Source organism: Myotis lucifugus, unplaced genomic scaffold (assembly GCF_000147115.1).
Source record: "Myotis lucifugus unplaced genomic scaffold, Myoluc2.0 scaffold_128, whole genome shotgun sequence".
Lineage (NCBI taxonomy): Eukaryota > Metazoa > Chordata > Mammalia > Chiroptera > Vespertilionidae > Myotis > Myotis lucifugus.
Window position 1 is genome coordinate 2,957,294 of NW_005871176.1, and position 15,462 is coordinate 2,972,755.

The 15,462-nt window shown below is 37.3% G+C and overlaps 1 protein-coding gene across 7 annotated transcripts in view; it reads left to right on the forward strand.

Moving 5' to 3' along the window:
* The window catches only part of KDM1A (lysine demethylase 1A), a 48,129-nt gene that overhangs the window by 19,345 nt on the left and 13,322 nt on the right, over positions 1-15,462 (forward strand). For all 7 annotated transcript variants that reach the window (XR_002830563.1, XM_023758365.1, XM_023758368.1 and 4 more), the window contains 7 exons: positions 580-658; positions 1,241-1,333; positions 2,703-2,809; positions 4,763-4,844; positions 5,553-5,647; positions 14,454-14,596; positions 14,958-15,048. Coding sequence is in view for 6 of the 7 variants with exons in the window: in XM_023758365.1 (XP_023614133.1) it covers positions 580-658; positions 1,241-1,333; positions 2,703-2,809; positions 4,763-4,844; positions 5,553-5,647; positions 14,454-14,596; positions 14,958-15,048 (690 nt within the window). In the remaining variant the exon portion in view is untranslated. The remainder of the gene's footprint in view (positions 1-579; positions 659-1,240; positions 1,334-2,702; positions 2,810-4,762; positions 4,845-5,552; positions 5,648-14,453; positions 14,597-14,957; positions 15,049-15,462) is intronic.

The following is a 15,462-nucleotide window of genomic DNA, read 5'->3' on the forward strand; positions in this document are numbered from 1 at the left end:
GCACTTTTGGGTTCAGTTATCACCCATATGCAAATTGCTCTAGATCTTATCTCTCCTATAAGCTCCAGCTATATATGGAGATACTAGTCTTATATCTACTCTTGATTGTCTTGAAACTAAACTCATTATCTCATCTTTCAGTGATCCTTATTCAGTGAATGGCATACTGACTCATTTAGTTGTACAAGCCACAAATGGAGGAGTTTTCCTTGGCATCTCTTTTCTCCCACCTCTGTATATCTAATTGATCATTTCATTTTGTTGGTTGTACCTACTCAATATCTCTGGTGTCATGTAATCCAGGTTTAAATCCTAGTTGCTTCCTACCAGCTGTATGATCTTGGCAAGTTACTAGGTATTTTTTTTCTTTTTGAGGTTAAATATCTCTGAGCTTCTTCAATTATTTGCTCATTTGACATGTTTTTGTGTTTCATTAGTTTCTTTGTCAGGAATATAACCCCCATTGTTTCAGTGAAAGGAAAGCCTGTATTTGGGCCTTAAAGTTAAAATAATATTTTAAAGTGGAAATATGATATACATCAAATTGTGTGTAATACAATTTCTATCATTTAAATACAGTTGCAGTTGTGGTTGGATAATCCAAAGATTCAGCTGACTTTTGAGGCTACTCTACAACAATTAGAAGCACCTTACAACAGTAAGTAATGTGTTCGGTAGAACTGGTTTTGGACTGGATTATGAAAATTGACATTTCCTTCCAGGAACCTCATGGCTCCTTAATCTTTTTAATTTGTATTTTCATCTTATTTCACCTTGTACTGTGCAAAAATGAGCCTTGTAGAAAAGCTGTTTTGTATGCTTGTTTAAGAGATTGCTAATGATTTTCCTAGACCTGTGTTCCAGCTTTACTCCATGGAGTACTTTGTTGGCGTTCAGTTGACTGGCTATCTAGCTTTCTCATTTCCTAGTTGGCACTAACAAAATCTTGTAAAGTTTTTGCCAAAGTAAATGAGCATAATATTACATTAAGGAGGGTTTATTTTGACTTTTATTTCATTGTAATGGAATCTCGTTCTTAAAAATTCCTAATTATGTGTTACGCATTTTGTACTACCTCATAAACTTAGTTCTAAGAATCACTTTTCTAAAGGAGTCACAGGACCTGAAGGTTGTGGAAAAGATGTATAGAATGCTTTCATGATGGAGAAATAGAGTTAAAAAGTATCCTGTTTAAACTGCTAAAAATATAAACATGTTTTTGACTTCATTTATTCTATAGGTGATACTGTGCTTGTCCACCGAGTTCACAGCTATTTAGAGCGTCACGGTCTTATCAACTTCGGCATCTATAAGAGGATAAAGCCCCTCCCAAGTAAGGACCTGGCCACTGCATTCCTGATTTTGTTATTGTTCTAGGACTTGGTTTTATTTCCAGGAGGCTTTTAGCATTTTTTGATTTCTAAGTCTATATTTGGAGTTAAAATATTCCAGAGTTCATCTTAAAGGTCAAAATTAAAATCTTCTCATAAATGCATTTTCTATAATTTCTGGTTTGATAGGTAATTAGTAAAGGTATTAAACTTCCAATTTAAGAAGAATCAATTAAAATATAAAATTTATTAAAGATGAGAGAAGTGAGTTATGAAAACAGGAGGTTGGAGGTTTTCTCTCATTGACTAGTTTTTTATACTGCTGAAGTTTGCATTTCTTCTTTTTACATACTATTTACCCCTTTCACGGTCTCCAGATAATATCTGCCAGAGATCCAGGAGATAGGGATATTTTGAGAATTAGTTAATTAAATAATTAGTTGTTTTAAAAATACATTTATTTTTGATGCTTTAATCATTCTTCCAAAAGGGATACTGAAGACTGTAGAAGTCAAGCTTAAAGAAAATAGCTTTAAGGATAAAGAGGGTGGCTGATCAAATTGTCATAGTGTAATTGTGAGGTAATGAAGCAGGTTATTTACAGTAAATTAACACGGGTCACACATACTGAAACACATAGCTGAAAAAATGAGAAAGTAAATCCCAACATAAAGGATTTCACTTATAAATTTTCAACATTGAATTAAAGTTTATGAGTTCTATATATTTGCTAATTTATATTCAGACTAGTGGCCCGGTGCACAGATTCATACACATTGAAAGGAAATTAATTAGAAGAAATATTTTAATAATGCTATTCACCCTTTCTCTATAATAGAAGTGTCAGAGATGAAAGAAAATTAGTAAAATGTATATGAAAATAATATATAAATTGATAAATAATAACATGATATAACAACAAAGACATAAAAACACATAAAAAACAACAAAAACATGATATAAAAACAATGACTGATAAATTGATAAACTTAATCTAATATATCCCACATTAAGAGTAAAAACTCTTCGAACTTGAGAGAAAGCAACATATAACTGACCATGTCCGAAAACGGGTTCAAGTAGGAATATTCCTACTCTGTCTAGATTGGCGCCAGCGAGAGCATTACTGGTGTATGTATCGTGCATGCGCAAGTCAACGTTTATTTTTAAATTGCCAGTACACGTCATATGACTAACATACAGACGGTCACTTAGCCTTTTATATATATAGATACTTTCTATATTTTGAAAATAGCTGAATTGTTTACTTGATAAGACATTATGACATGTTAAAGAAGTTTTCATGATAAAATACCGTAATTACAAACCTACAACAAAATATTCTAATTTTTGTTCATTTTTTGCTTTTAGCTAAAAAGACAGGAAAGGTAATTATTATAGGCTCTGGAGTCTCAGGCTTGGCAGCAGCTCGTCAATTACAAAGTTTTGGAATGGATGTCACACTTCTGGAAGCTAGGGTAAGAATTTTATTTGGGGTTTAGAAGCCTGACCTAAAGGAAGTTATCTGTTGCAAAATAAGAAATCATAACTTGAACTAAACCAAATTGATTTGTATTAACGCTCTTAAAAGTATCTTGGATAGTGTTATTTATATGGAAGCACTTTGACAGTAAAGCTTTGAAAAGCTTAGTGAGGATTTAGAGTGTGTAAATGGTCTGCATATCCTTTTGATGGATATTTGCAGGTCATGGGGCTTCACGGACGTATCCTTTGCAGGAGGCAGTGTTCTTAGTAGTGGAACACAGTGAACTGTATTCTTGTTGGGTAGTCAAGGAAAAGGAATTGGTTCTCAGGTAGCAACCATCTTTTAGGGCCTACTGAAGCCAAGCTACTGGTTCCCTTCTCATTAGCCCTAGAGGGAGAGGGAAACTACTAGTAAAGGAGGAAAGGGATGATGGCACAGAGTGGAAAAAAGGATGTCATGTTAGAACACTACTATTTAAATTATCTTCATTATTAAGTTTTGAGGTTTAATTATCTTCCAGTGGCTTCAAGGCTTTCCTGGACTCCCACTATTTAAAAAATACTGCTCATCCTGGCCCCGTGGGTCTTGGTTGGAGCATTGTCCTGTACACCAACAGGTTCTGGGTTTCCATTCTCCTTTAGGGCACATACCTGTGTTGCAGGTTTGATCCCCTCTCAGGGCAAGTGTGGGAGGCAGCCAATCGATGTTTCTCTCTTTCTCCCTCTCCCTTCCTTTCTCTAAAATTAATTTAAAATAAATTAATTAAAAATAAATAAATAAACACTTCTCAGGGTAACCTAAACAACCTAAAATTTTATAAAATCTGTAATACAGTCCAAATTGCAATTTATAAATTGCTAATTTATTTACTTATTTTTTAAAATATGTTTTTATTTCAGAGAAAGGAAGAGAGAGGGAGAGAGAGAGAGAGAAACATCAATGATGAGAGAGAATTGATTGGCTGCCTCCTGCACACCCTCTTCTGGGGATGGAGCCTGCAACCTGGCCATGTGCCCTGATCGGGAATCAAACAGTGACCTGGTTCATGGGTTGACGCTCAACCACTGAGCCACACTGGGCTGGGCTAAATTGATAATTTTTAAAAAATAGTCTTTTCAAATATGGGGAAATCAAAAGTAAATAATTTCTGATATAGTCTTACTAAAAATATTTTATTCATTAACTAAGAATAGTGTCCTGTGCACTAAAAATACAGTAAGGAATGATAGAATCATTATGATTCCTACCCAAGTGGAGTTTTAATCCAGTTTATAGGTTTTTGTTTTGTTTGCTTGTTTGCTTGGAGTTTGCATGTCTGTATTTATCCATAATTGAAATATCCCTGCAGCTCAGTAAGGTTGTCCCATACTTGAAAGGCCCTAGTCAGCAGAGATAAGCCTGTGCCTATTTAGGAATGAGAGGTATTGTTAATAGTTCACGCTCATTAGACACTACCCGGGCATGGACCTGTTCTGGAGAACCATTTATCAAAGAAATCATCTATCACATCATTCAAAGCTGACTTTGGGCACTGGAGGGCAATAGTAGGAAATCAGTGGTAGAAAGATGGTGTTTAGTTGGAATTTCTTAATACATATTTTCTATGCGTGTGACCCTTGCTTAGCCTATTCATTAGTGGTATTAGAGACAGCTGGATAGAGAGACAGCAGTACCTATGACTAAATATGTCTTCTGACTACCAAATTGTTTTTCCTATTTCACATCGTAATTCCATACCTTTCTGTATGTCATTCGTTACCTACCTCTCCCATTTAAACTCCATTTGCTTTTTGTGCCACTGTACTGTTTATTGCATTCCATGTAAACTCTAAACTACACCTTTCATTTTAAATTATAAGAAGACAGAGGACTGGGGCATACCAGGCCTGGTTCTTATGGTTAAAATAGAATTGGTGATTTTAGCCATTTAATTTCTGAAAAACAGGATCGTGTAGGTGGACGAGTTGCCACATTTCGCAAAGGAAACTATGTAGCTGATCTTGGAGCCATGGTAGTAACGGGGCTTGGTAAGTAGTTTTGTGCTATAATACACTTCTGAGGCCCATAAGGTTGGTTACTGGTAAGCTTATATTTTAAAGCTATAGATGCAATTTTAAAATATATTGACTTTAGGATACTATTCTTAGTATTAGTGAGAGGTAAACTGACACATAGGCTTCCTGAAAGAATACATGAGTGTGTGCAAAATTTAAACTGTACAGACATTTGGACCTAGCAGATCCAGCTCTGGGAAATTATCCTCAGACAATAAACAAGTGGACTATCTTATGTTTGGAGCATTTTTAATGTGGCACAGCAGAACATTAGAAACCTCAGATTAGAAGATGAAATTGTTACACATGAGGACTATACAGCCACTAAAAATTATGTAACTCCATATTAACATGAAAGGATGTCCACAGTATATGCTAAGTTGTAAAAAGATTACAAAACAAAACAATACATGTGTTATGTATGATCCTTTTGTGTGTGTATGTCTAATTTTATGCACATAAAATCTAGAAGATTCTAGTGTTAACTAACTGGGACTATAGGTAATTTTTTTGCTTGCTTCTTTATGCTATCTTACACATTTGTTTTACTTGTGGATATATATATATGTAAATAAAATACACAAGTTTAGGTATTTTAAATTTAGTAAAAATATTTTTGCTTTGAGGTTTTTGTTTTCTTTTCATAGGTATGTTGAATTTAATCATTTGAGTTTTTCCTAGGAGGGAATCCCATGGCTGTGGTCAGCAAACAAGTAAATATGGAACTGGCCAAGATCAAGCAAAAATGCCCACTTTATGAAGCCAATGGACAAGCTGTAAGTGGAAGACAAACAGAACTTTTCAAAATTTCTTTGGCTCACTTGAAAACATTTTCAGGGATAATGTCTGGGTGAATATATACACATATACATATCAACTGAGGGCAGAAATTGTATAACGTTTTCTGATTGTTGCTTAATTCTAAGCTTTATTAGGAAGGGATTATTATTGCATATATGCATTTATATATGCCAGTTTGAGCATTTATCTTTAGACATTTAATGAAGGCTAGCTAGTTAGTCTTTTTATTTAGTTGTGGCCACCTACTCCAAGAGACCTATGTAATTGACTCCTGATTCTTCCTTTCTTTGTATTGTGCATCCCATCATTTGCTTTAGCTCCATGTGCTCTTTATGACTTCAGTTTTGTGTTTGTACACTTAAGTTTTTAACAGGCTAATAGCCAAATTGTGGTACTTAGCCAATGCTTATGTAGGTAATTGTTGACCCAGATGCATAGGAACTTCCTATACTTAGTATGGCAGTAGAATGGAAGTGGTGTTCAGTATGGGAGAGTGACAGTAACAACTATATGATAGGCTTAGACCAAGCATGTTAAACTCAAAGGCTAACATGGGCAAGCTAAACAAGGTTTAAGTTTATGTGGGCCGCAAAAAACAAAAGCTTCAATTTTCATAGAAACGTAGGTTTATTTCGATAGAGACATGCTGAATACAAAGGGCTGAAATAAATGAGTAATCATTAACATAAAATAATAGAACATTTTAATAAAAATTAATATTTTTTCTTGAACATTAACTTACCAGACACTGAATAACTGCACAAATTAATAAGCATAACACAAATAAACCTATTTTTCTTGTTCTCCGAAAGTGAAATATTTTCTGTTGCGCACACCAAACCAATCAGTCCAAGATTAATGATGTGGCTATCGGTTGCTAAAATATTCGCTGCTAGTATTAGTGGAGAGAAATGGTGCGCCTGCGCAAAAGGCACATAAGGGAAATGAATGCAACACAATTATAGTAATCAGTCATTAGCGAACGTTCTAGTTCATTATTAATAATTATGTATAACAGGATATTGTAAAAATTAAGTTACGAAATTTTTATTATAACGTTTCTTACATACTGTTATATTGGCTGGGCTGCAAAAATATTCGTTGTGGCCGTGAGTTTGACATTTTGGCTTAGACTATGTAAGTCAATCCTAAATTTTAGGAGTGAGTGAAATTCAAAAGTTTATATTCAGCAGAAGTTTACCAGCTCCCCTATCAGGAGCAATGGTGTCTACAATTCTGAGGAAGGGAAGTTTTGCTATATATATAGCAGTTTAGCTTTTGTTATTAAAAGTGGTAAGATCCCAACTTTAGATCCCATGGGACATTCTAAGCCATTTCTCTAAACCTTTAAGCTTTATGCCATTCATATCAGAGAAGGACAGACTTTCAGGAAATGCCTTAGTTCCCATCTCCACCATGCTGGCAGAATTAGCAAAATAGAATTAGATTAAAAGGATGAAGGAGAAGTTAATGCAACAATTTAATAAACTTTTACTATTCTGCAAAGATATATAAAGGGATATAGAGTTGAATAAGACATTCCCTGCTATGTAAGATGCCACAGTGGAGTGGGACTTGAACACAAATAATTATTTCCCGACTTTTTATTATGGAAATTTTCAAACATATACAGAAGTAGAAAGAGTGCGATAACGGACTTCTATTTTTCCACTCCAATCTTGTTTTATCTGTCCAGCCCCCTCTTTTGTCTGGAGTAAGCATATCACAGTTAGTCAAGTATTTATTGAACATTTGCCAAAATCTAGGCCCTGTCTTAAGCACTGAAGATGTTTTCTTTGCCTTCAAGGGGCCTAACTTCTAGTGATTCCAGATGTCTTATATGAACTTGAGAGCATCGGCAGTAATAGCTGTCATTAAAATCAAAGTGATTTCCCCCCTTAATCATATTACTCATGCCCATTCCAATAACACGAAAAACAGGCAGATTTGCCAAGAGTTAGGTAGAAGAATAAGTTGCTACTGAAGAGCCAAGGAGAGAGTCTGTTGAGGTGGGAGGGGCAAGGGCGGGGAGAGATTAGAGGGAAGGAGAGCATTTGTAAAGGTGGCTTAGGACTTTAACATGGTTGTGGAGGGAAAGGCATTGAAGGCAGAACTAAATTTGTCTAAGAGAAGTCTCTGAAAGACAATAGGATTATGCTGGTGAGGGACTGATGTTATGTAAAGCCAACGTTTATGGGGGAGGCTGTGGCTTACTAGGCTGATTTGTTGGTTGGGACTTCATAAGGTTTAGAGTAGGGGAAGTAACATGAACAGAGCAGTGTTTTGGGTAGACAAGCAGTGGTTTAGAGAATTGAATTGAGGAAGCAAGGCCTCTAAAGTGGATTACATTAGGCCTCAAGAAGTAATGGGATCAAAACCAGAGATGCTCACTGATTATTGAGACTGCCTTTTTCCTTAGATTTTCCTGAATGTAGAGCACTTAGCTTCATGTAGTGTAATAGTAAAAGGAAAGTTTTATTTTGGTAGAGATATCCAGAGAATTATATGAGCTTTAATGTATCTTAAAAATTTTTTTCTAAATAGTGTATCTCTCAAGTGTGGCCTATAACCAGCTGCCCATCCATGAACGAACTGTTGGTTACTACTATGGGTTGAGGTAAATAGCTGACTCCAGAATATAAATAAACGACATTATTAACCACGCTGTTAGTTCAGATGATGACTTTTTTTTGGTAGCAAGACTTTCTCATTGAAGGAAGCAATGTGTTAATTTAGGTTCTGGCATAAACTCCTAGTGAGGGGACTCAAAACGATTGTTGCCCTGGCCGGCGTGATCACACACCAAAGGGTCTCAGGTTCGATGGCTGGTCCAGGTCACATATCTGGGTTGTAGGCTCACCAGGATCAGCCCTTTGAGTAGCACTGTAGTATACAGCTGTTAAGCAGGTATGTGGTTTTCAGCATGCTATTTTTTCAAGTGAAATTTATAGTTGTCATTCAACTCTGATCTTTATAGGATTTTTCTAAGTTGGTATATTTGTTTGGTGCAGTAGCCAAGTAGTAAGGGGGATTGATTAAGCATTCTCAAATTTGGGGAAAAGTTAGTTGCAACGTTGAGTTCCACTTAGCCTTAAGGTAGTTAGGTAAACCTAAGAAGGGATGTTAATGTTTCTGTATCTTACTGTTCCCAGTAGTCTAGCTCTGAGTGTGAATGGACAACTGTTGACAAGAAGACTGATTTTTAGTTTATAGGACAAGTGCTAAGAGCTTATAGCTCCATTAAATTATGCTGATAATTACAGTTATGCTTCATGGCTTTAGAAATCTAAGGAGTCAGTAGGTGAGTTGCTTCGTTCTCCCATTTTTCAGGGGAAGAATCTAAAGCTCAAAATGTGTTTGCCTGAGGTCATTACCTAAGTCTGGGTACTAGACAGGGGTTCTAACACAAAATACTGTATCCCTGTAAATAGAAGTGTCTTTTAGCAGCTGCCCTCAGATCGACTGATGATGGAATTATACTCTGAACTGCTATACTAGTATGCTTTAATCAGCTTTAAGTGGATGTGGACAAGGTTGGGAAATAGGGTAATAATTCAGGAACATTTGGAGAGTCACAGTGAAGGGACTCAAAACATGATTGTTGCCCTGGCCAGTGTGATAACGCACCAAACGGTCTCGGGTTCGATTCCTGGCATATATCTGGGTTGCAGGTTTGATCCCCGGCCTTCGTTGGGGTGTGTATGGAAGACAACTAATCAATGTGTCTCTCTCACATAGATGTTTCTCTCTCCCTCCCTTTCACTCTCTCTAAAAATCCATGGGGAAAAATATCCTCGGGTGAGGATTAACAAAAAAACAACCACCACACAAACATGGATTGTTGGGGGAGACGGGAAATGACTGAATGTTTTCTGCATCTCCTGTACACCAGTCGGTAACTCGGGGGCTTTAGATTCTAGTTTTGTTTTGGCTTCTTTTGAGTAATGAAAAGGTATCTTAAATTCCTGCAGTGATGTAACATTCTGCATCACAATGGAACAGAGTTAGAGTTGTTGCCAAGTTGAGATCCAAAGACTCAGAAACTACTTGGAAAAACAGATGCACTGGTTTTCTTGAATGGCTCAACTGTTAGAAGAAGAAAGAGAATACTAGAAAGATAACAAGTGTCGGTCTTTTACAAAAACCATTAACTGGTCAGTACCTACCATAAGGTAGCCAGTTTTCACTTGTGTTCATATAGAGTGGTGCTTAGATGATTATACTTTTGACACAGGCCTGTTGGCCTTTTCAGTTTTCATCTTTCTTTGTGGAAACATTTTTGGTGTCTTTAAGGTATTCTTTTTCTATCCTTTAAAATCATGACTGCCAATCCCTGCTTTTTATAAATGTAAAAATCTCCTGCCTTCCTTTAATGTTCCTGAAGTTGCAAAATAGGTATTTTCCCCTAAAATATAGTTATAATACTGACTTTGCTTTTCCAAACTATGTTAATTTATTCATTGAATAGGACTTTCCTGAGCGCCTCTACTGCATGCTGTAATTGCTAGGGTAGCCCTTAGACACGTTGTGGGTACCTTCTCCACATGGCCTAGTAGTCACTGCTTTAGGGAAGTCCAATATTTGCACAATCTAAAAAAAATCCCTGTGAGTTTAAAGATAACAGCCTTCATTTATAGAATTACATTAAACTTTTGGATTAAGGAAATACTTGTCCTTATTCTCCCTTTAAGAATAATAGCTATATCTTGTTTTCCTTAGCTATTGGGGAACCTGAATTAGAGTCTGTTCAGATGTAAATTTCTTCTTCTAGGTTTTACCAAAAGAACCAATCTAAATCTTTGTCTTATTATAATTCTAGAAGTGCATGGAGGTGGAGATTGACTATGGCCTCTGTTGGCCAGATTTGGCCATTACAACTTTTTTCAATATGTTACTCTTTTTAAGGATTTCTCTGGCTAAATCTCAGAACTTCCTGTACCCAGAACCAAGCTGCAGTCAATGCAATCTGCTCTGCTGCTTCAGAACTTCTGCAGACTGGAATGAGATCATGTTTTTATAGACCTGAAGAGTTTGTGATGGTAGAATGCAACCAGAGGTTGAACTAAGGAGAGTGTCCTTTTTTTGAGATAACTTCTTGCAGGATCAGGGACATTGTCCAGAAAGTTGCTTGGCTGTCCCTAAATTTATTCTGCATGGGCTAGATGCATAGGCTGTCCCTCCCTCGGCCATATTCAGGAATGTTCCATATAATCTGCAGGACCAAAACAATCAGAATTGTACTTATTTAGAGCAATGAGACTGACCCAATGTTCCTAGTCTTGAAGAAACTGTTTATCTGGAGCTTTTCATAGGGAAATAAATGGCTTTGACAAGTCCTATCAAAATCTGTTTCAAATGATATCTTTTTTGTTTAATTCTTTACTAGAAAACTATATCAAAGGTTCTTTCAGAAAAAACTGCTTGCTTCTTAGTTTGGTTAACATGTTCTTGCTGTGTTGTAACATAGAAATCCAGCCGCTGACTAACACAGAGCCTAACTCTTTGCAATCATTTGCTGAGTTCTTTCTCAAGGTGCAATTTAAGAACCTAGAATAGAATGGTCAGGTAAAACCAAAATTATTGCATTTTGTGCTCCACAATAATTTGTGAAACTAAGATAGTCCAACAATTCTCATCAAGGGGAACAGGTATTTAGGGGGTGCTTAAAGGTCATCATTTGCAAAAGTTCTTTTCATTGTCTGGCTATGTCAAGTAGTGCATATCTAAACTAGCTTAATTTTAGAAATAGATTCAAAATTTAAATATATCAACAACACTTTTTGATTTTCACCCAGTCAGTATTGATTAATGGACAAGTATTTTATTTACTATTTTTCAAATATTCCTTTAATTTCAAAGTGGAATTTTAAAGTTAATGGAAAAACATTCCAGTTTCAAAGCTATCCCTGGTCTCACTGGCAACACTCCCATAACTGTTCAGGCAGAAACGGGCTGGGGCCTGACTGCTGGCTGTTCCTTGGAGTCTCCTCAGTGGAGCCTCGAGGCAGACGGTGTACCGGAGATCAGACATGTCGTCCCGACGTCAGTCACACGTGGCCGTGACCTTTGGTTTGGTTTTTGTTTGTCTGTTGTTCTTGTTACTGTTCTGTGTTTCTTTTTCTCTTTTATTACATTTGCTTCATTCCTCACTGCTTTCTGATGCCATCTCCCTTTACCACCACCGTCCTCTCCACACTGGCTTTCTTTTGTCCATCTCAATGCCTTGACTTTCCCATTTTGGTCTCTGTACAGTCTGTCCCTTATTTCTCTGGTGGTTGCAGCTTCTGAGCTAACAGAATGCTTTTGTCATGCTGTGTGTTTAAAGCCTTGATTTTACTGCTGTCGTAAAGATGAAACTTGACGTGGCTATTGGGCTGTTATTTACAGTTTATTTCTCTCTCTGCTGCACTGGTTAAAAGGACACTGTCAAGGTATTTTTTTTTCATAATTTTTCAAATCATTTTCCTCACTGTTTACAATAACCCATTAAAAGCTTGAAACTTAAATCTTTCCCTTCCAAAGGTCCTCTCCATCACACATTCACACTGGTTTGTTGTTGTAGATTTGCGCCTGTGTGTCGGGCTGGTGCCATTTGAGTTTTTGTCATTGAAAGCGCATGTAAAAAGTCAGGTTTTTTTGTGGGGGGTGTGGGTGGACTAAAGGGGAAAGTGTAATGAATCAAGAGGGCTGCTTAGCAAAGAGGGAAGAAACAAAAGGTCAAATTTGGTCCCTTTAACCTTGACAGTGTCCCTTTAAGTATTTCTCTGCCACACACCCTGGACCCCAATTACTGAGCCTGAGTGCTGCGCATTTTTCAGTATGAACTTCCCTGTGTGACTGTCAGCCTCGCTGCAAAGATTAAAGCTTGTCTGAAGCAAGCCATCCAGTCGACACTGGAAGAGCTTTAATCTGCACCATTTGCACACTTGTGTATCGGCACATTCTGCCCTGTTGCAGAGGCGTATGTGATCTGATCCCTCTTGCTGCTACAGCATCCCCTTACTAGACAATATAGAAGCCACACAGAAATATCACCCTTTTCTACTCCGGGAAAAACAGCCTTACACATTGCATCTATAATCTGCTAAGATTTCATAGCTGTAGATATCAGTTGAAAATGTAATTGTTTTCTTTTTTAAAGGTGCACCAAATTTAGAGTTTCTAGAACCATATTTTGTAGCATCATTGCATGAATTACACTGAGCAAAATTTCAGCATTGCTTTGAGCTGCTCTGTATACTAGTATGACCATCACATTAGTGAGGAAAAGTAACTAATGAGAAAGTAAATGAAATTCCTGACAAAATGGTCTCCTCCATTAGCTCTGATAACCATGTAATCAGAACAAGTAGGGCTGTCACCAAGAGCTCCTTTCTTTGGGCCTGGAGTTGAATAGCAGGTCAGATGTGTCTGAATCCTAGGTACCACCCTGCTATATAATGGCACCAAGTATCCAAAGCCCGATTCTCCCCCTTATTTCTCAGTATAAACCAGAAGATTCTCGGGGTTGACATTTCTTGCGCTAATGAGGACTCTCAAATTCATAGAGATTTCTTGATCTCTTCAGTGCGGTCTTTTGGAACTTGATGCTTAAAACATGCTTTTGATTGAATCACTTACGGTGTCTGTCATAGTTACAGTTTCCAAGGACAGTTGCAGTCCTTTTCCCTTTTTTCTTTTTTTGGTGCAGATTGTATTTCTTGCCACATTCTTTTTGCCACCCCCTGGCTCATAGGGAGTTATTTGGGTGACTTATCAGTGAAGGGGCAGAGGCCTGTACGTCAAAATCATCTGTTTAATTGGGAAGGGCAAAAACTAAGGAGTTTCAAACAAGAGGTAGAGTCTTACTGTGATGATCTTGTCCACAATCAGTTATCTCTGGTTGTAAAAGATCACTTCTCCTCTGCCTTCGTGTTCCTTAGACCTTTAATATTTGTTTTCTTGTTACCAGTTTCAGGTTGGCTGTAAAGTGAAATTCATATTTTAAATCCCACTTCCCAGTTGATGCCCCGCTTATTATGGCAAGAGATGCTTGCATTAGATGTGCCTTTTCTCTCGCTGCTGTCATGAAATCAGCAATAGAATTGCAGATAGTCTACTTTGGGGCTGAATTAAGTAGTAGTCACAGAGGTATGTGTCTCCACTGACTGCTGGCAGGGCCTGGGAGCATGGTCTTGCAGCTTGATGATCTGCTCTGCAGTCTGTTCCCTTCCTCCACCACAGCGAGCCAGACCTGGTACCTTGGTCACTCATAATCTGAGCTTTGGACATTCAGCTCGGAACTTAATTGGTGCCTTAAAACACTATCACTCTGCAAATTAATAGCTTATTAATTGCAATGAACTTCACTTCTCTCTTTCCTACTCCCACCTTAAATTCTTCTTTGAGGGGAAGCAGGTACCTCGGGCTTCTTATTTGTCCATCTTGCCCTTTTGCTGGAAGGTCCTCAGGTGTGTTGACACAGTTTTTGTTCTCTGGGACTTTTCTAGCTATTGTTTGCATGTCAGCCCAGCTTATCTCAGTGCATGTTAGCTCCACATACTTCAGTTCGCATCAGCGTGAATCCTGGGGCTGTTAATAGAGATAGAGTCCCAGCTCTGGGGGCAAAATTGGGAGAATAGGAGAGTCTCAGTGCCAAAAACATCTCATATCTCATTTAATAGAATTGACCACTTCATAGAAAAGAAAGAGAAACCTTTTAATTTGTACAGCATTTGTGTTTTCATGGGTGGTTATGTTTAGTATTATAAGGACCAACTCTGCTATACTTCGGATTTTCAGGTTCCTAAAGAGAAAGATGAAATGGTAGAACAAGAGTTTAACCGGTTGCTAGAAGCTACATCTTACCTTAGTCATCAGCTAGACTTCAATGTCCTCAATAATAAGCCCGTGTCCCTTGGCCAGGCATTGGAAGTTGTTATTCAGTAAGTACTTCAATACTGCTATTGTCTAGTGATTTCCATTTAGAGATTTGCTATTTTTGTTTTAAGTTTTCCATCAAGTCTTATTTGAGCTAATTGTTGCTTATTTTCATGTCAGATAGTTAACTCTAAAAGTAAAACCAATAATTACATGATACGTAAAACCCTTCTAAATTCTAAAATTCACTTTTATGGCACTAAACTGTATTTAACATAGCCTAGAAAATAACTTGTCCCCAGCCAACTTTCTTGTTTCAGAGTATTAGAAATATCAGTGGGCCTTGATGCTCTTAAATGTTTTTGATGGATACCAGTCTTATGTTGCAAAGCTGTGTGACCAGAGCATACGAATTGTCTCTCCTAGGTTACAAGAAAAGCATGTTAAAGATGAGCAGATTGAACATTGGAAGAAGATAGTGAAAACTCAGGAGGAATTGAAAGAGCTTCTTAATAAGGTGAAATTCTGTTTGTTTGTGTGTGTTTTTTCATAGCTGAAGGTGCATTAGTAGGAAAGAAAAGGCCTTCTAGAAATTTTAAAAGCACTGGGACTCACTGATTACTCTTAAGAAAAAATGACTAGCAAAAGGCACTGTTTTATCTGTCACTCTAAAGTGCAGCTCTACTGGTAAATTGCTGTCAGGTCCCTTTGGCTGTTGTAAAGCTGACCCAGTGCCCCCTGCTGAATTCTAGGATGGGAGGGAAATCAGCTGTCCCGAGGTCAGATTCCCACTGTTGACAACCATATTCTTTGCCATAATTATTTCACTTGTGCCAAATAGTAGATCTATTGAGGGCTCTTTGCCACCACCCTCCAGACTAGGAAACTCTTTGTTTCTCCTCATCCTGCTAGCTGCAAACATAATACCGGC